General features: G+C 32.7%; 1 protein-coding gene across 6 annotated transcripts; it reads left to right on the forward strand.

Moving 5' to 3' along the window:
• Positions 1-1,990: 1,990 nt before the first annotated feature.
• LOC127739190 (uncharacterized) lies at positions 1,991-20,209 on the forward strand. 6 transcript variants are annotated; one of them, XM_052250808.1, is made up of 8 exons: positions 1,991-2,147; positions 11,481-11,628; positions 11,830-11,844; positions 14,107-14,270; positions 15,058-15,149; positions 16,357-16,566; positions 17,682-17,724; positions 19,901-20,209. In XM_052250808.1, exons 1-7 carry the CDS (start codon positions 2,092-2,094, stop codon positions 17,714-17,716), a joined length of 720 nt encoding a protein of 239 aa, XP_052106768.1. In that variant the 5' UTR covers positions 1,991-2,091; the 3' UTR covers positions 17,717-17,724; positions 19,901-20,209. The 6 variants fall into 6 exon arrangements, with proteins under 6 accessions (XP_052106768.1, XP_052106765.1, XP_052106763.1 ...); XM_052250805.1 differs by lacking the exon at positions 17,682-17,724 and adding an exon at positions 18,367-18,419; XM_052250803.1 differs by lacking the exon at positions 17,682-17,724 and adding an exon at positions 18,493-18,583.
• The last annotated feature ends 875 nt before the right edge of the window (positions 20,210-21,084 follow it).

The following is a 21,084-nucleotide window of genomic DNA, read 5'->3' on the forward strand; positions in this document are numbered from 1 at the left end:
ATCAGATGATGTTTTTATAATATGCTTTAAGAAATAAAAAGAAATTATGGTTTCGCAGAATTTGTTTTCTTGCTACAAGTAAATATTAAAAAAATTCTTAAACCTTAAACATTCCTTAGTAAAAAAATTACTGGAAGAGTTATCTCCCCTTAAATGACTTAGTCGAAAAATTGATTCAAACAAACACAAATAACTGATATTTGTTCAAAAAGTCTAAATAATGCAATAAATCACTTATTTTTCTGTATTCAAATAAACAGCCCACACATTAATTGCAAATCTGTCTCAAATTTAAGCAAAGAACTAGACCGATAGTGTACTGCTATTTTACAATCTAAGATGGCGGTATACAGTTAATCTACTTAAATCTTTTGGGTAATAAGGCAAATCGACGTCATGTTCAGTCATTTCAAGTGATTCACAGTTTTAGACGAAGAAAAGATCATTGATTGTCAAAGAGGTGAGGTCAATTTCCCCTGTAGAAGTTGAAGATACTGGAATTGTATATCATAAAGATTCTGGATACTTCATCACATCAAGTTCAACAATTGTACATATTTCCATAAAATTAAAATGTTTTGAAACATTTTAATGGGATATTATTCTGATACATTACTAAAAATTTCACATGTTTTTGTAAAAAATTGCATCTAAGGACAAAACCAAAAATATCTTAACGACGAGATATTCCTGAGTTAATTACTTTCAAAAGTATGGTGGTTTTGGTTAAGGGCGTCCTTTTTGTACGTCTCTGATATTGATGACGATATTGTACTCAAAATTTATCAAAATTTATCAAAATCACAGTTTACAGCTATCTTTATAATTCATAATTTGGGCATATGTTTAGAAATATAAGCCGCAATATTGTTAGAACTTCAAATTAGCGGTACTGTGCGTTTAAATAAAGATTGAAAGATTATCTGAAAATGGCCCTCTTGTGAAATATGTTTAGGGGAACTTGGTCCAATTTCTTTGAACCCGTGAAGGGGAAGAATATACATTACCATTATAAGCGTAAAATGTCATAATCTCGGGAAACTTAAAAAAAAAACATAAACATTTAACACTGTATAAGGTAATTGGCATGGGCAATAAAGAATATATACGCTAAAGGTGGGACTATTATACTGTCAATATAGTATGTCCCGGGATAGAGTAAGTATGATGCATGCAGTATAGTTTGCTAATGGTGGTTCACTTGATATTCAACCTATACAAAAACAAGAGGATAAGATACCAAGGATACAATCAAAAACCGTAAAGTTCAAAATGACAAACAACACCATGTCAAAAAAGACGGACAAGCTACAGCTATCTCGACACAAGCTCACGGCTGGAGTCCTGTAAACTTTCAAAGAGATGTCTACAGTCTTATCAATTAAAACCCATACTTCAAGTTCTTACTTTTAACTAGCTACAATGTGTGAAGAGGAAGTGGAAGCCGTGGTACTACGATATCCCCCATTTACAAACTATAAATATAACAAGACATCAGTACAAACTCATAACGCCAACGGCATCAACCCGAAATAACCTACTCGTCAAAAAGAAAACAAACAGATGAACAACAAAAGGCAACATGTTGGCATGTCTGGCACTATTAGTATTTGGTTTGTGTAACATAATTATTGTTTCAAATGTAGTATTGCTCCATTATTGACCACGATATTAATTTCAGTTTGATAGGGTGACGATTTGCGGAAATCGTTGCTTTATAAAGGTTTTACATACCGGGAAAACATTTCTTTATCAAAACTTTGTTCGATCCAAAAATTAGTGCAACAAATCTTATGAACCGTAAATCAGACTGGTGCGGCTTTATATGCACATCGATTCCAAAGTTACTAATCTACTTTTTGAGCCAAGTTCTGCATTTGGGTAATGTTCAATAAAATTAAGCGTTCCATGCATATCCGATTCAAATTAATCCCTTTAACCGTTTATTAACACTTGTTCATTTAAGTATTTTGTAATTAAGGTGTGCAAGATATAAGATAAAAAGAACAATTCTTTTATCCAGTTGTCATCGCCAGTATTTTAACTGACTTTGTTGGTGGTAACAGCGTTTTTGAGAAATGTGCTATAGCTATGGGGAGGGGAAAAAACCGAATGCAAAGATTAATGGAAACAATGAAATGGTCAAGGTAAGTTGGAAAATATTTGCGAATCTGTTTTTTGCTCAATGTAAAATTTATATGTGTGTCCGCTGAAATCAGCAATTCGCCGAACTGATAAACTGACTGAGATCTCGAAAACTAGTTTAACCCGTCACATTTTTCATGTACCTGTCCAAAGTCTGGAACTTATTCAGTGGCTGTCTTTGTCATGTCTTTATGTTTTTGTCAATTAAAGAACATGGTGTTCATGACAGATCTTTGATATAGTATCTATTTGATGTAATCATAACTTTTTAGACTCGTTGCGGTTTAGTGCTTGACATATTGTATAGATACATGCTTTTCATTGAACTTTGGATGTTTGTTGTTTTTTCGTGCTTTTGGGTTGCTGTCTCATTGACGTATTATCACATTTCGTAATCTAATTAAAATATCGATCAATTGTAACTTACTCATATGAGTATAAAGAAATCAGAGATACATATTTTAATTAGATTGCACATTTCGTTCATTAACGAAAATGCATTTAAATGATTATATATATATATATATACATGTAAATTGTATTTGGATGTTTCTTTTTTTTGTACACTTTTCTTAAGCATCTACTCTGTGTGCTTCTTTTTTCTACGGATTCTTAAATTACATGGGTTAATTAGAATAAAAAAAGTAAATTAAGACCAAGATATACAGTGTTGAAAAAGTAATTCGAAACGTTCATCTTCTTAAAAACGATTTCATATTTTTTTCCTGACGATTAAAAGCACAAAATCCAGACATATAATACCATATTTGTCCAATAGCCTAAAAGTTTGTTTGTCAATAAAAAGGACGTACTTCGAGCTTGATTTCAGAAATTCCAAATGTACCTTACGTTTCCTCCAACATGCACGAGTATACGATAAATTTGTGTAAGAAAAAAACTTCCAATGCACGTGAACTACAATGTCTCATAAATTCAACTTGAAACGAGGTTTAGGAAATTAAAGTGGGACGAAGATTATTAGATTACGAAGAATGCGCTAGTAGGTCATATCCCAAATTTGTATAGTAAATCATGCACGGAATGTCATATTTTGCTCAAGGCAGATAAAAAGAAAGACCGTCAATTTGTCGTTTCATGATGATTCTCAATTTCCGAAATTCCTTATTTCTGCATATCATCGTAAAACGCATGCATAGCTGTTTATTTTTATGTTTTTTTTTTTCTGTCGAATGATCGTTAAAAGTGTAGAATGAATCGCTTCCCAGTCCGGGATATGCATACTTTTTATCGTTGCAGACTGAAATAGTCTGTAGTGTGCCAGGAGACAGCTATATCGTGTATACGAAGTTATATAAATCGCCCGTTTTAAGCATACTATTCCTATATCTATTTAATGTTATAAAATATCAAAAGGGTCCTTATTTTGTGGTGAATCAGCGTAGCACATAGGACTACATTGCCAGTCTCAACCACAATTGCAGGAATAAGGTTTCTGGTGACACTTTCTCATTTAAGCATTCTTACTTTTCTCAAAAGTATTACACGTATTATAAAAAAATGTGGTATGGTTGCCAACTATCCACCAGAGATCACATGAAGCACCTTGATGTATCGTTCATCGTCATTATCTACGTTGTATCTACACAGTTGTACAAGATGAAACTGCTAATAACTCCAGTTTAGAGACAATCAATGAAGTGGTTGTCGTTCTTTGCTGTTTCTCATATTTATTTTTCGTTCATTGTATTTTGTATACTAGTAGTTTGTTCTTGTGTTGTGCCGTTCCACCACTGTCCTAGCTAGTTAGGGGTTTGGCTGGCGCCATCAAATATGTTTAACCTCGCAACATTCTGTATGTGCCTGTCCCAAGTAAGAGGCGTGTAATTTAGTGGTTTTGGTTTGTTGCTGTATATGATATTTGTTTTTCGTTCATTGTTTTTGTACATAAATCAGGCCGTTAGTTTTCTTGTTTGAATTGTTTTACATATGTCCTTTCGGGACCTATTGTCGAGCCTGTGAGATTTATGTCGCGAAAGCGAGACATAGACATTCTAGCTTCCGGCGTCGGCGTCGTCAATATTCAGATTCAGTCTGTGGTGAAAGATTCTTTTAGACACCAATAATTTTACCAAACCTTCATAGAATTTTATGACTAAAATACAGTATCTGGAGGAAAATTTTGAAAATATTTATTTTCATTTTCCCGTATTTTACTGATAATTTTTTTTTTACAGTCAACATTCAGATTCAATCTGAGGTTACAGTTTTATAGTCATCAATTACTTTGTCAAACCTTCATGGAATTATGAAATTTGGACAAAAGCTTGTTTACTACTAGTAACCTAAATACAGTATCCAGAGCAAATTTTTGAAAATATTTTTTTGTTCATTTTCAGTATTTTTCTGATAGATGGACTTAATTTTTTTCAGTTAACATTTACGGACAGTCTGCATGGGATAATTTTTTGTGTAAACCCTCATGGATTGTTTTGAAACTTTGACAAAAGCTAATCCTCAAGACCAAGAAATAATATCTTAAGAAAAAGTATGATTTTTTTAAAATTCTGTATTTTATGGAATCACTTTTTAAGTCAACATTCATTACACTTTTACATTGACAGCAGCAATCGCACGCGAGACACACGGTTCCGCGGAATCCTTTCAAATGACAAATTCTATAGCTGACTATGTGTTATGGGTTTTGCTCATTGAAAGCCGTACGGTGACCTATAGTTGTTAATTTCGATCTATGTCATTTGGTCTCTAGTGGAGAGATGTCTCATTAGCAATCATACCACATATTTTCATTTAGAATTATGATGTTCATTTTATTTTCAAATTTTTGAATATTTGAAGAGTAATAAAAGAAAATGGTCCAGAGAGAATAGAGCATGATGAGGCGCATTAATGTAATGGTTTACAGAATAATTCATAAAAATACACAGTAGAGACAATTAACCCTAAAAGTAAAGAAAAAACACACAATTGAAGAAACCCATGCATTCAGACCCTTTTCTATGACAATAATGGTTGAGTATTCGTACTCTTAAAAATTCAGACTGTTATTGTTTCATCTTAGTCTTAACCCACAATTTTGATACTTACATATAAAAAATTATAAATTCATGTCTTTTTTTTTAATCATTTTTGTGATGTATTATAATGTGTTGTTTTGTTAATTTTCGTGTATGCAATCAACCCCATTGGGGTATAATAGTGCATTATTATTTTCAATAAAAGATATTCATATTGTGTTATTTTTCAGTATATGTATAATTCCCATAACAATCGAACCATACTACCCGTAGCGCTCTCCTTTCCTTTCTGTATTAGCATGAACAGTTTTAATTATTAGACACAAAGAAAGAAGCAGAATTAAAATATGGATAAAAAGACAGTTTAATATGATACTGATTGATCAGATGCACTAAAAGGTGTTTCAAAATTGAAAGTTAAAAATAATAATGCTTGCAAGTGTGCATTCCACGCCTTTTGTCCTATTGGAAAATTTAAGTCTATGTGCAAGACCACCAGACAAATCGACTTAAACATTATTAAAATAAAAATCCCTTTTAATAAAAATTAATCTCCTTTTCATGTTTGCGTTGTGCATATGTATGTTGCACCTAATTAATGACAAGAGGAACGGTCGGAGATTAATCCGTAAAAAGGTTTAAGCTAGCTTTTGTAATACCCGCTTGAATACCTTTCTATAACGGTAGTTAAGATCTATTGAAATTTAATCTAAAGGTAAAATGGAGTCGTATTCAAGTTAAATATTTACTAAATTGAACCAAAAATCAAATTTAAATTTGTCAATTTTTCCTGAAGTCTGTCGTTTATTAAAGAAATATACGCCAATACATCAATAAAGTTATTCTTCTTCGCTTTAATCATTGTCCTAATAACTTTTATCCGGTCTCAAAGCCCCCTAAAATTAATAAACTGGCCCAAATAATCGTATATTTCTACTATAGTATAGAGAACTATGAATAATCTGGGAGGTTTAAATTGTGTTGATAAATTCAACTAAAAATCTACAACAATAAAAGGTATATTTATGATATAAGAAGAAAACTTTCACTGGACAAATGATAAACAACGAAGCGTGAAGATTGATTGAAAACATTGGATATTAATTGAAATTAAACTCGCATTTGACAACACAGAACTTTAACAAGATGCCGGGACAAATTCGACGACCGTATACTTCATATGAAATGAGAGGCTATGACATGTAAGTTCCTTTAACTGTTATAACTTAAGATCATTTTCATCAATCCTATGTACACCTTTTCTATGTGGAACATTTAATGTATGGCAGCTAGAGAACAAATTGGACGGAAAGGGTGTGCTGAGACTACTATAACACATAGTATCTCAGGGGTATGATGGAGTTTTAGATAGTGACTTGGTTTATGGGATAGTGTTTTTGGTAAAATTACAAGTCGATTGGTATATGGGGTGAGATTTTATGTAGGAGTACGAGATAGTTATTTGGTATGTGTAATATTGTTTTTGGTAGAAGTACAAGGTGGTAACTTGGTATATGGGGTGGTGTTTCGGGTAGTAGTGTCAACATATATTTGTTCTGCCTAACAGAAGTTCCCCTGGAAAATAAGTTTGGGAGGAGTTTAAGGTGGTGTGGAATTGGAACGTGGTCCTCCTAAGTTTAAAACTTAAAGGAGAACTGGTAAAAATCTTACGAAGTCTATCCTTAGATTAAAACTTGTGTCTTACACGTTGTCATTTTTCTTGTTTTGACAATAAAATATGTTTAAAGTAAGTAAAGTTAGGAATTTGTCGTACGGGGAAACGAATTGGTAGTAGTACGAGATAGTTATTACGTGGTAAAGCGGTGTGATATGTATGGTGTAGGAGTACGAGGTAGGGACTTGGTGGTTTAGGGAAATATTTGTGGCTGAATAATGACTAAATTGTATTCAATGGAGAGGTTTGTCAGTATGTGACTCGGTTGTATATGGCAGGATGGTCAGAAAATAGATAGTCATTTGGATGTAAGTACGTTTACAAGTCGCCGGCCTAGACTAATTTTACTTGTACAAGACTTCCCCTTTTCTATATCTCAATCAATGGATTAACGAAACTATAGGGATAAAAATGCACTATACAATTTTCAAACATGTTTAAACTAAAAACCGAGGTAATATAAGTATTACAAACGAAAAACACTTGTAAAACAATACTTAATTAAAGAATGATCATGGCAACTGCATGGAAGTCCTTGATCTGTTGCTATAAAAATCATGCCTACAATGTAATGTATGTTCGCATACATTCGACTCATAATAGTCATTTATAAATACAAGTTGTCATACCGTCTGCAATATTTGCACCGTGCATTAATCTGCATTATTGCTATCTGAAAAAAGATCAAGAAAATGAAATTGAAGCTCAGAAAAATATCGTTCATGCTAAATTCGGAAAAGATCAAAGATAAATAAAACTAATTAAAGTTCCAGTGTTATTATACAATATGTTTCACCTTTATTTTTCATGGTACAGCAATTACAAGTATTTTTTTCAAACTTTTTTTAATTCAACACTTGATAGAGTTTAAAGTCTACAAAGCAATTTTAATTTATATAATTCAAATAGAAATGTTTTGAATAAACACTTATCAGACTGTAAGAGTTAATGGATTGGAAGTATTGAATATACTTAAAAAAAAACGTTCGACACTTTTCTTGTACAGTTATGTATGAAAGTAAAATTTACATTCACTGTCTGCATGTTAAGCGCTATATAAACACTTCAAATAAACATATTATTCAACATTTTGTTTCTGATGACGTGTTGAATTGATTGGACAAGTTTATTATTATAAACCATGTTGAGTTCTAAAGATCAATTTCATAACAGACTAAAATATCAATTTTTACATTAAATATTTACACAATGGTTTGCGAATTAGGTTTTTTCCAATTTAAAGCATGCAATATTTGTTTGAACTCGTGAAATACCGTATTCGGTAGGTTCGTTTCAGCCGCCTGCTACAAGGATAACATTGCACTGTCCAAAAAGGGTTTGAAGCAGGAGCAACCAAATGGCTCGTTTAGTAGAATCCGATATGGTACGTTATACTGTCAATGGCGATCGCGATGCTATATCAAAATACCAATTATAGGTATGATACAAACCGATAACACGTCTGTCTGTGTGTGTGGGCGTGCCCGTACGCACGTGTGACACAACGTCTTGCATATGCAGTCCTCTACTGATCGAACACACCAAATAACGGTTCAACAGTCATATAGTACATCTGACATCTAAATTATCAAGAGTTTTAAAGATAAAAGTTTGTGCATACATGTAGATTTTTGACTTACGTCATGAACCTCATCAGAAGTTTTCATACGTCATATCTTAACGCTTTTCATTATTTGCACAATTGGGTGTCGGTGGCAGATCTCAGTTAATTGATTGTTTCTGTTAAATTGATTCATATATTTTTTTATAAATTCGGGACGATTTACAGCTTAATTAGCATATTGTATACATTCCTGTGTTTCATTGAAGACCGTAGGTTGCCCTAGCTCTCGATGCCTTATTTTCGTTAAGCTGTTTTCTCATTGAACTATACCCCACATCTCTTTTTATTCATGTATAAGAAATCAAAAAGTGGTTTATTTCTTTCATAAAAACACCTGTGTGATAAATCAAACAATTAGTTTTATTACTCATTTAAAATTATTTCAATAGTGTATATTAAAGTTCGACTAAAAGTTTATAATGGTTTTAATTTAATTGCATGCCTCGAGTTAAAGATCTAACATAGGTTCAGACTTTGATACGCTATAATTATCGTCATTCCCTAAGCAACGCCATAAATAAAAGACATTTGGTGTTAAAATTGTAGCATATTCAAATTGCCATGTTAATTAATGTTAACAAGTAGGGACCGTGCCTCTGAAAAATATTACAAATATGAAAGGGTAATTTTATACAAGCTTGTATCGGCAACACGTGGGACGCAGTAAAGCTTTGTGTAGATCGAGTCGAAGTTCTTGTATGACTTGTAAAAACACAGACCGAATTTCATATTCTGTATTTGGAATAATTCCGAATTTGGAAGTAGGTGTTGACAGATTTATCAAATCCATATGACTGACTGTCGGTTAGGTAGCCGACCTTCTGTCCTTAAATACAACATGGAAAATCGATCTTTTGTGCTCGTGCCTACCAACTGTACAAACATCATTGAAAATTAATCCGTATTAATGGACACCGTACTGTTATGTCATTGAGGGTTATCTATGTTGTATTTGTACAATCTTACAACTGTGACAATACCATATCTTTTGTAATAATTGTTCCAAAATATTAAAGAATGCGACAATGATATGTTTATATGATAAATTTAAAGTACAAAAACACAGGGCTCCTACTATGTAAATACTCTATAGATTTAATCTCGATCTCTGATTTATAGGGGGTTGTGTGATAAATTCATAAATGTAAATACTTAATAAGATTGTTTATGTATTTAGGCAACAACAATAATATATTTTAGCTGTTTTGTTTTAAAAGGGGGGGGACGATTTTTTTCCTTTTTTGTACAAATAATATGGGATAAAAGCTTTTATATGTGTCCCACATTGGTTTAAGGGATATTTGGGACGAGGGATAGCTTTGAAAACACCAAAATAGTAATCATATGCATGGATCAGGGTTTAAACAAGAGTCTGATTGTAGAATGTTCTCCAAAGAACAATAATCAGTCTTAATGCGTTGCCTCGCCCAAAGAACAAGGAATTAAACTAATGTGGCCCCTGTGAAAAAAAAAACAAAAACAAAAACAAACAAATAAAAAACCACAGGAATCAGATTAATATGGCCTTATTGAAAGTTCTAGTGCTTGGAATGCGAGGCCTTGTCCAATAAACAACATATCCGTCTTTATCCAATGCAACAAGAATCAGATTTGTGTGACCTTATTGAAAGTTCTAGTGCTTGGATTGGCGAGGCCTTGTCCAATAAACAACACATCCGTCTTTATCCAATGTACTAAGAATCAGATTAATGTAGCCTTATTGAAAGTTCTTGTGCTTGGATTGGCGAGGCCTTATCCAATCGGAACAACACATCCGTCTTTATCCAATTCACTAAGAATCAGATTTGTGTGGCCTTGTTTTGAGAACACGAAATTATATTAGTTTGGCCTTGTTAAAGAAGATGTAAAGTTTGTGTGACACTCTTGTGGAATGAATACCTGCTGTGGCGTTACTTATTGTTATTTAAAAAAATATTTATATTGAAAATATCCAAACCGCGAGTTGTCAGGTGAGAAAAAACGATATTTGGTGTTTGAAAATAATCGTCTCTGGGTCCTTTGAGAAAAGAGGGTGGTTGCCTTTTTTGGAATTTCCCAAATTTGCTCACAGCTGATAGCTTCATTCCAACTCTCTATTAAATGAGGTATGTAGCTCATAAAAATGCTTCATGTATCATATCCTTTAAGGACCATAATTGAATAGTAACACACTGTATTATTGTCAAATAAATGAGTTTCTTGATACGAACTTTTCCATTTTAGTCCTATTCTACTAGTATATAAAAACCATATACATAGGTGAAGATATAATAGTTAGTCCAGGTATTCCCTGGTGTATTCCGTATTACAAAACCTAATAATTAACAAGCTTCCAGCATAAATAAGTAATCAGCCATGCTATACAAATCTAACATATTGACAGGGGATATATATCAAAATTACTAACATTTCTTAAATCTGATAGAGATGATGGAATATGACCCAATCCACAGAGCTAGTTCTGTTACCTACCAAACGACTGGTACATTCAGGTAAAGTTTTTACTCTTCATCAAACTACTAGTACGTGCAGGTAAGCTTTTATTCTACGACTGACAGAGATAAAAGGGAGGGGGGGGGGGGGGTTATTATATGGAAAACAAGTTTAAGCCTACCACATGTTTATGTTCCGTTCGGGAATTTTGTCAGTGTTTCTCCTTGTTTTTTCATATTTTATTTCATTGATAACTCCATGTCAGTTGTTTGGTTCGCTATGTTGAATTTATCAGTGGGATATATTAACACCCTGTCTAGACTGTTGGGGCCATTTCGAGCTTTCTTGCGACGGGTTGCTTGTCCATTGTTGACGTTGTAAGTCCAGTTTGGAGTCTATTTTACTAGTAATTTCCTTTAAAATTTGGAATTAGCTAGGATAATTCGCTTACAAGATAAGGAGACCAGAATTGGGCTGAATTCTCGTTCTCAACTGACCACTAGTAGTTGTACTTATCATATCAACTGCATCAATAACCACAAACTCAGATATAAAATTGCATAGCATCAAATGTAGACTGATAAAAGTTTTATATATCTGTCTATAGATATCCATCTGATGTATATGAAGAAGACCAGTATGGAGATGTTAATTGCCCATCACCTCCTCCAGACCCTACAGGCAGATATGGTGCTTATACCCCCGGACGTGTTACGCCAGGGAGGCCGGGATCAAGGATTAACCACGCAACACAGGTAAATATAATTATTTTATGATTGAATGAACGCTTTCAAAGTTTCTGAATGTTTAATTTTCAAATGGGTAATTTCCAATCTGCTGAGTTTACAACTTTAATTCGTGAAATATACGTTACTATATTTAATTTTTTTTTTAATGTTGGAATGTCTATGTTATATATGTGTGTCTGTTTTCCATGAGATTATGTCTTGTTTCAGGATTACCAGGATCAGGTATGTGTCTTGTGCATTTTGGTATTTAGTGGCATAATGTGTGGACTTTAATTTGCAGCTTTTAAAATACATAAGTTAATTTTTTTTCTCTCGAAAAAACCCACACTAGACAATAATAATTGCAATCTGAAAAAGAAAATATAGAACTTAGTGTATATTGTTTCATTTTCTACCCACTCTGTTCTGGTGGAGACATCTTCTCTTTAAATAAGCTTCTATCAGTCATCTGAGGAATTGGTTGTGGTTTCACTATACTTAGCAACCGCATTAAAAATATATTGAATGCATATTGCAGTCAATACATAGATACAAATCTACCATTACAGTAAAAAACTTGGACAAATGGCATGTTATAGGGTGAAAAATGCATAAGTCTTAAGTTGTTTAGATTTGTACACCTAATTACTTATCCACTTCTTCCCGAATGGGACACAATGCCACATCGGATGATAACATTTTTAATGAAAATTAGTCACAAATTTAAGTCCTTCGAATACGGTAAAATACCATTTCGTTTTATTCATGTCATTTAGATGTACAATTTAAACGTTGTCTAAGGAAATGATTAAAGAATTTCTTTGTACTTTTATGCCGAAGATTCAAAGCTATGGCCATATAACGCATTATATACTAAAACTTTAAGCATTTGCTGTGTTCTACATCTCTAAAAATAAATCAAAGTCTTTACAGCATTTTTTCAAGTTTAACTTCAGATGTAACAAATAAAATGAAATATATTCACATATGCATATCAAAGTTTATTTTGTGTCGTTTGGTTGCTGCCTTATTGTCACCTATAATTGGTATTACTCATTAAACATTCATAACGATCTAACACCTATATATGCATGAATTTTTAATATCAACACCATATGAACGATCACAACTATCATAAAAGATTTTTGCTTTAGCAGCTAGTAACAGCTAGGTTCCTTTGTCGTTTAAATGTTTTTTTTTGGTTTCATGCAAACAACGACGTACAACTTTATATGTAACCTATACTTATGTATATGATTTTTCAATGTTATTTGCTAAATATTTTTAGCCTAATTTTCCACACATACACTTGACAATGGTTAGTTTTATTGATGAACAAAATCTGTCAAAACCTCCAAGAACAAATGTAGAAACTTACATGTATAATCGGCGTATCATTCTAAAAACCATTGGGACAATGCTTTAACTGAAGTATATTGCATATCGACATTAATTGGATGAGTCATTAGCTGGAATTAGATCGTTCGTTTTCGGTTTTGTATTGTTATAACATTTTGCAATCCCGAGGCGTTTTGTAGCTTTCTATACGGTATTGGGTTTATTCATAATCATGCCTATACCATCGAACTTAGTATAAAGGATACAACAGATACAGTTAAATCTGTCTCGTATCCTGACTTACATCTAGAAATTGACAATGATGGTTGGTTGAAAACAAAACTTTACGACAAAAGAGATGATTTCAGCTTCCCAATTGTGATTTCTATGTAGCAAAATTTCACGGCAGCACCTGCATACGGATTATATATCTCCCAGTTGATACGATATTCTAGGGGTTGTATTTCCTATCATAATTTCCTTGACAGAGGGTTGCTGCTCACAAGGAAGCTATTAAACCAAGAGTTCCAAGTGGTGAAATCGTCCCTTCGTAATTACGGACGCAATTTTACGGTTGGTTGACCGTTATGGAATATCTGTTTCACAGATGACATCGGATATGTTCCAATTGTCGTAACTACAATCCCGTCCCCTTTCCGCCGAATGTGACCTACCGAATTAGACTTATCACCTGGTTTGTACATACATGAGCAACACGACGGGTGCCATATGTAAAGCAGGATCTGCTTACCCTTCCGAAGCACCTGAGATCACCCCCAATTTTTGGTTGGGTTCGTGTTGCTCAGTCATTAGTTATCTATGTTGTGTTTGCGTACTGTTTTTGTTTGTCTGTCTGTCTGTTTGTCTTTTTTTTTTAGCCATGGCGTTATCAGTTTATTATCGACTTATGAGTTTAAATGTCCCTATGGCATCCTTCTCCTCTCTTTGATTCTGTTGAATAGTTGTCTTACTGTCATTCATACCACATCGCCTTATTTTTTATACAGCGAAAGATCATACTATCGTGTGAATGCTTGACCCGCGAATTAGAGTGTATGGTGGTGGACCCCCCCCCCCCCCCCCCCCTTACGATATCTTATTCTGGTGAACCTTTGTTTTTTTGTTTCTTTCTCATTAACTTAACGTACTTTCTTACTTGTGTTACAGACAGAATCCAGATTAGGATATAATAACGACTTCCGGTATTCCTCCCCACCCCCAATGAGACTACAGAGAGAGATGACCATGCCTGCAAGGACAGAGGAATCCCTAGATCCAATCACAAGACAGTATTATAATCGGCTGTTTCACAGATCACAAAGTCCAGACATGTAATGGCTATTTAACTTATTGCTATATTGTTTTCATTGTCAATATGATCTATTGTGGTATGAGAGATTTCTCAACAAGCAACATAATCTACATTGTATAGTCTATACGTATATAAATTATTATACATACATATAAAATCATCATAATGGAAGAATCGTAAGAGAATGATTTTACCAACAACGAAAAAAGAAATAACAGCGCTTGTAATGTTCGTAATGAGGTTTCTCAAGAGACCTCTTTTAAATGAAATGAACACTCTAAATTTCGTGTGTCCGAAGCGCTTTTCTGGATTTACCTTCATCAGGAAAGTCTAAACTTAAACATTTGAAATCCAGGAATGCATAAATACACTGTAACGATAGGAGCTATATGACCAAAATTATATACAGTGGTGTGGGGGTATGGAAGTGCTGAATTTCCCCCACATTTCTTCTTTTTCAATTAAATGTGTGATAGGTTATATTGCCTATAACCGTCTTTCATCAGTTACTTTGATAAATATTGTGACATCTAAAATATACACAAAATAACCATATATATAGTTTACCGTTGTATTTTTAAGGACGTAACTTTATACTTACAGTATAGTGACTAATTTTTTTGAAAAAAAGAAATTTATTTGTGTTTAGAATATTGTCAAGTCAGATTATAATTGTACTAAAGCTGGACATGGATAGATTAAAAGTCATTTGTTGGTAACACAAGTCAGTGATAAACATACATTTATTTGTGTAGAATTAAGGAAAAACTCGCTCAAGGTTATCGAAAATTGTACTTGTATTTTAGGAATCTAAACCGAATGGGGCGAGCTGGTGGTAGATGGCGTCATATAACATCTTGTTTTGCAAACACAGGATCACATATGGCTTTTGTAGAAGGTAAAATTGTGCTTAATTTATACACAGTACCAACCGTGATTTACCTATTGAAAACATAATCAAATGGGTGTTAGTTTTTTGCAATAAATGTCAGCATTCATTTCTAATGTAAAATGACTGTATAGTTTGATAGTCTTAGAATCGTTGATAACTGTAAAAAGTTAAAACTTAAGTAAAAGTATCTTAATTGAAACTGCTTATTATCAGTCTAAAAATATGATTAGCTTCAAAGGCTCACACCTTTCGACAGAAAAAGAATATTACATACCTTTAAACCTTGAATTTTACAGAACCACCAAGAGCTTTTTTTGTCTATTTTTATTTTAAGAATATAAAAATAAGGAGATGTAGTATGATTGCCAATGAGATAATCCACCAAAGTTCAAATGAAGTGGATGTAAGCAATTATAGGCAACCGTGCAGCTTTCAACAATGAGAAAAATCCATACCGAATAGTCGGCTATAAAAGGCCCGACATGAAATTTAAAATATGAAACAATTCAATTGAGAAAACTAACGGTCTAATTTTTAACAAAACAATTTACGAAAAACAAATATTACAGACATGAACCAACGACAACCACTGAACTACAGGCTCATGACTTGGTACAGACACATAAAGAGTGTGGCGGGGTTAGACATGTTTGTGAGCGCTCAACCTTCCCCTAACCTGGGACAGTGGTGTAACAGCAGAACATAAAAACAAACTATAAAAATCAATTGAAAAAGGCCTAACTCATCAGATCGATGCAAAGCAGAAAATTATCAATCAAAAACACAGACAGGACGTGGCTGGGTATTTATCCATCTTTCATCGCTAGTAACAAAAAGACATAAAGTACAGATCTGAGAGTACTCGCAGTTACTGACAGCTAGTTCATACCAATAACAACTAATAAAAAAATCATATATCGAAGACTGAAATATCAATCAGTACACATCCAACATCCAATGGATTTAGTGTAAAGACGTCATTACTGTCAGAGAAAACATGACCTTGTACAATGCCAAAATATAGGTATCGTACAGATTGTAGTACCGTGACAGTACATATGTGTATAACAATAATATTAAGTATGGTTTTAATTTATTAATAACAAAATCAATATTTATACAAATAAAAACAATATTCAAAGATTTAATTACAGTGTTGAATTGGCAACCTTTTAGAATAAGTTTATTTAAAGGATTGAAAACTATGTTTCAGGTACTGTCAAACAGGTAGACAACAACTTTATGTTACCAAAGAGACAACCAGCTCAAAAAATAAGTTTTTCAAATAGTATGGCTAATCCAAGGACAATGTACAGAGCTCCATCTGCCACGAAACGGAAACCGAAATACAATTCTACTTACTACGATCACGCCAAAAACGGATTTAAATATTGGTACCAAGAGCAAAATAAACCAATGGATCGTAAGTCTCTTTAACTAACAAATCATGTTTCAAAACTCATAATGATACCTTTAAATTGACAAACTAGTGAGTAATTCGTTATAAGAATTTTTTCTCGCCTTCGTTGCGTCAGTGAAGCCCGTTTATGTTTAATGATTGTCGAACGGGTTTTTACTCATTTTAATCATTCAAACCGATTGGTGTATTCTGTTTATGATCAGTTTTTGCTTAAAAATTACGTTAAAATATATACCATTGAAAAGCCATTGTCGTATTGTTGGGTACTTGCTCTCAAGGTCAGATTGAACGGCTACTTGTTCTCAAGGTCAGATTGACGGCTAGTTGCTCTCAAGGTCAGATTGAAAGAACTTTCGTAGCAGTTTGCGAGGGCGCGAATGTTTTCTCTTCCTATTACAATAACATGTTCTCGTCCTGAATATGCATATTATTATTTGCCGCTGGATGTTAAGCAGCCATCCATCATCATCATCTTCCTTCAGTTCCCAAATTTTGATTAAGAAGAGCAATATCATCAAACAGTTATCATTTAATTATAATAAATGTCATTACATGTTTTACCCAGTTAACAACATAGAGTACCAATATGCATATCTTATATCTTAATTATATATTAAACAATATGCACAGTATCATCAAGTTTAATGAGGCCGAAGTTATGTTTGTCTTTGTTTAACGCCCACTTGCGTGAAGGTTTTCAATTTATAAGGGTTTACTTAAACTTTTGTCACATATATGTCTTAAATCATTATTTCGTTCAAAATAAAAACCTTTTATACTAATTTAATGTTTGATAGATCAAATTGTTGAAAGCAATATCTTGATGTTTATAAACTGCGCCAAGCTGAATTTGAATGTTAATTAAGTCAATGACGATATTGTGTTTTTCCCTTGCTTTTCCTGAATTTATATAAATTTGAATTCACGAAAATCATATAAAAAAAAGATAATTTGAACTTCGACGAACCTTTTAGTGGTTACACTGAATTTGTGTATTTGTGTATTTTTATGTTTTTGCACATCCTTTCATTAGATCAAAGGATACATACTACTTCTTTCCTTAATTAAAATCCTGTACAAACTAAATATTTATTTATCATTTTATCATTTTAAAACAGGTCGCACTAGAGCCCCATTATTATATTCCTGTTAAACTGTCAGGTATATCCCACCTTTTAGATACCTGTATATTGTTCACCGTATTTTGTGGGACGTTATCACGGGAAAGGACTGTAGATTAGAACTGGGAGAGGTGTTGATTTCACAGCATGCATTTAATTTATTTGCACCTTCCAATTCTTGTAAAACTGTGTTCTCTGATAAATACACAATATTTAAAATACATGTATATAAAAATTGGAAAAAATGTGATTCCCTAAATTTGTTAAAACAACAATATTTTATTACTGGTCGATTGGTTCGGAAATCACTTTCTTTAAGTTGTACATGACACACAGTATACATTTTTATTCCAATTTTTTATGGCCTCAAATGTCACCATTTATTTAAAGCATTTTAGCATGTATTTTTATAAGTACAAACTAGACTATTGTACACAGTTTCAGACATGATTGATGTACAGAACAGAGATAGCGGGTATATTTTTTTTGAAAAAGGAAATGAATTTGAAAAATGATTTTTAGGGGGAAATAAAACATCAGACATATTTAATACATGTATTACATGTCTCTGTCTCTGGAAACAGAAAAAACTAAAAAAAAAAAAAGAAAACAATATCTGATATTAAGATCTACAGATTGTATTTAATTTTGCAATTTAAAATTTAAAATCTTCAAATTTTAGCGGAAAGTGACGAAACCTTACTAGATAGTTTAGTTAATGATAGATACATAACGGTAGTATTTAGTTAGAGAGGCAATGTTGATTGGTTGTATTTATGGTATAATGCATTTGATTGGCTATTAACAGTTGGATTAAGGAAATCTATTGGAGCCAAAGGTACCTGGCTGGGAGTGGCTGGAACACTCCCAAATCCTCTTTCTGGATTGAACTGATTTTGGTAAAGGGAATGCTTGATGTGTTTTATGAACTAATATATAAACAGTTAAATCTTAATATCCGAGTTTTATATGTATAGATGGAATGTTTTGCTAGCTAACAATGAAATGAATTACGTAAGGAAGAATTTACTTGTAAGAAACTTGACTGCATGGTGTGTTCTATTATATATTGCATGTATAATATCATATTAATGGTCATCCGTCAAGGAAATAACCGATTTTCACATTGAAACTGCTGTTTTTGAAGTTCGCATGCATGTATGCTTTATTGTATAATGCAATTTCCAGCAAAGGTAATTTAACAAGGTTGAATACAAAACAGTAACCACCAGTTGACGAATCATTTTCCATATCTCATTTTATATTTCTGATGGGTTTAAATTAAAAAGAATTTAAAAAAATGTTTTTCACAGAAGATAACATCAATAATCTTGCAGATTTTCAAGCGGCAAGAAGAGTAAGACATCTTCATTGTCAAAGTGTACCCAAATAGTTGCAAAGTTCATTAACCCCCATTTTTGTGAGAAAAAAAAATGATGGAAACAAAAGATCCTGACCATAAGTGCATCTTTTGTATATATATATATATACAAATATGGTGCAAATTAAAATTGTTTTAGCTTGAAAACTTAAGGAGTTAAGCGAATAATCCATAGATCATAAATTCAATTTCACATAAAAGTATAATTTTGTGAAAGAGGTTGAAGATAGAAAAATCCAGACAATATGCGAACGTTTCACATATGAGCAAATATTAAGCAAACAAAGTTTCAAGCTTAAAAAAACAACAAGCTGATCGAGCTGGGTGTGCCGTACATTTGGACGAAAAGACATATAGGCAAAACAATCGCGGAAAGGGCTATACAAATGGAATGTTATACCTTAAATGTATTTTTGTTCATTTCGATATGATTCATCGGCCCTTATATATATATGGTATATATATATATATATATATATATATAAGGGCCGATGAAGCAATCTGAAATATTCCCCCTAGATTTACCTGAGGAGAAAAAAATGTATTAATCCACATTACATTATCATTACAATCTTTTTTTACATCTTGGAAAAAGCAGTATTGAATTGTCAAGAATCATCAAAAGTTGAAAAATGATGTTATTAAATACAGTTTTTAGATAACACTAGTATTTTTTAAGCTGTGCTTGTGTTTATTCATAGTTGCGGATATATAATAAAGGAGATTTAGGTTAAAAACTGAATGCATATACTTACTGTAATTACTTATAATTGTAATTACTTATAAAACTGTTAATGATCTATTTTCACAAATTTATCATTTCAATATTTTTCAGTGGCATCCAGTCTTCGGATAACAGGACGTAACATGGAAGAAATTTATTAAACTACGTAAATAATTGATTTTGAGAAATAAACAACAAGACAATGCAAATTATTGTAAAATTGTCATATTTGCTCAGATGACAGATCTGACCAGATCCATTTTAAAGAACTTTTTGTATATAGTTATGTTATTTATAAAATTATATAGAAGACCCTAGTCAATCTCAAAATATTCTGTGATATTGCTCAGCCCTGTGAAATTAGCTTGTTCAGATCCTAAGTTATTTATACACACTAGTAAATAAAGTATTTAAATGCTATATGTTTTTTTCTCGTTCATTTATTATTGGTATCGTTTCTTCTTAATCACAATATCGGTATGTAAAATGAAATTGAGCACTGTGAACAACTTTCCATTAGCTGTTGTCGATGGAAAGATAGTTTCAAGTCAGGAATTATTGCATCTGAAGTTATCCATTTGTTAATCAGATAATATAAGCGTTTTCGCATTTTCAATGGTGGTTTTGAACCTTCGCATCTGTTATTTTCTTTTTTCACAACCATACTATTAGCCCAAAAATGATCTAACAGGAGAAGGGGAAAAAGGAGACAAGGCATAAATTGTTCCTTCAAGAGTCTATGAGCAACCGTAAAGGGGACAAACATGATTACCTCCACCCCTTCTCTATTTTTAAACTGATTACTATGTATATTAGCCTATTACAGAACGTTTCTTCTCTCATATAAGTGTCTTCTGACGCCTATCGTAAAAATTGGTCCTGTTGTTTCTACTTGATGCAGATACTGACATTTTTCTTTAGTGAAATCTCTCTCTTGAAAAGCTGGCTGAACGAAATATATATTTCATGAACTATTAAGTTTCAAGTAATTACACTCTAGGGATCGATTAGTTCCGGTTCGATTTGAACTGTTGTAGGTCTTTCAACTTCTCAAAGCAGAGATATTTTTCAGTAATACACAAACTCGAACCGGGTCAGTAAATAATCATATCATGAACAAGCGTCACAATCAGGTCAATATCTCTATCCGTTTTAAAAAAAAATCCATGAAATGCAATACTCTTTTAGTTTAAGAGTCATAACTCCGGAAAATCTTCACTTGATGTGATTGCGAGAAAAAATTCGGTAGGGGTGGAGGGGGTGTGGGGGTGGGGGTATCGACAAACTACGTTTGT

Source organism: Mytilus californianus, unplaced genomic scaffold (assembly GCF_021869535.1).
Source record: "Mytilus californianus isolate M0D057914Y unplaced genomic scaffold, xbMytCali1.0.p SCAF_4, whole genome shotgun sequence".
Lineage (NCBI taxonomy): Eukaryota > Metazoa > Mollusca > Bivalvia > Mytilida > Mytilidae > Mytilus > Mytilus californianus.

Coding starts and splice junctions, on each gene's coding strand:
- LOC127739190 (XM_052250803.1), top strand. CDS start 2,092: ATGGGGAGGGGAAAAAACCGAATGCAAAGATTAATGGAAACAATGAAA. Junction 2,148..11,480: donor GAAACAATGAAATGGTCAAG/GTAAGTTGGAAA, acceptor ATCTGTCTATAG/ATATCCATCTGATGTATATG. Junction 16,567..18,492: donor GCAAAATAAACCAATGGATC/GTAAGTCTCTTT, acceptor GGCTATTAACAG/TTGGATTAAGGAAATCTATT.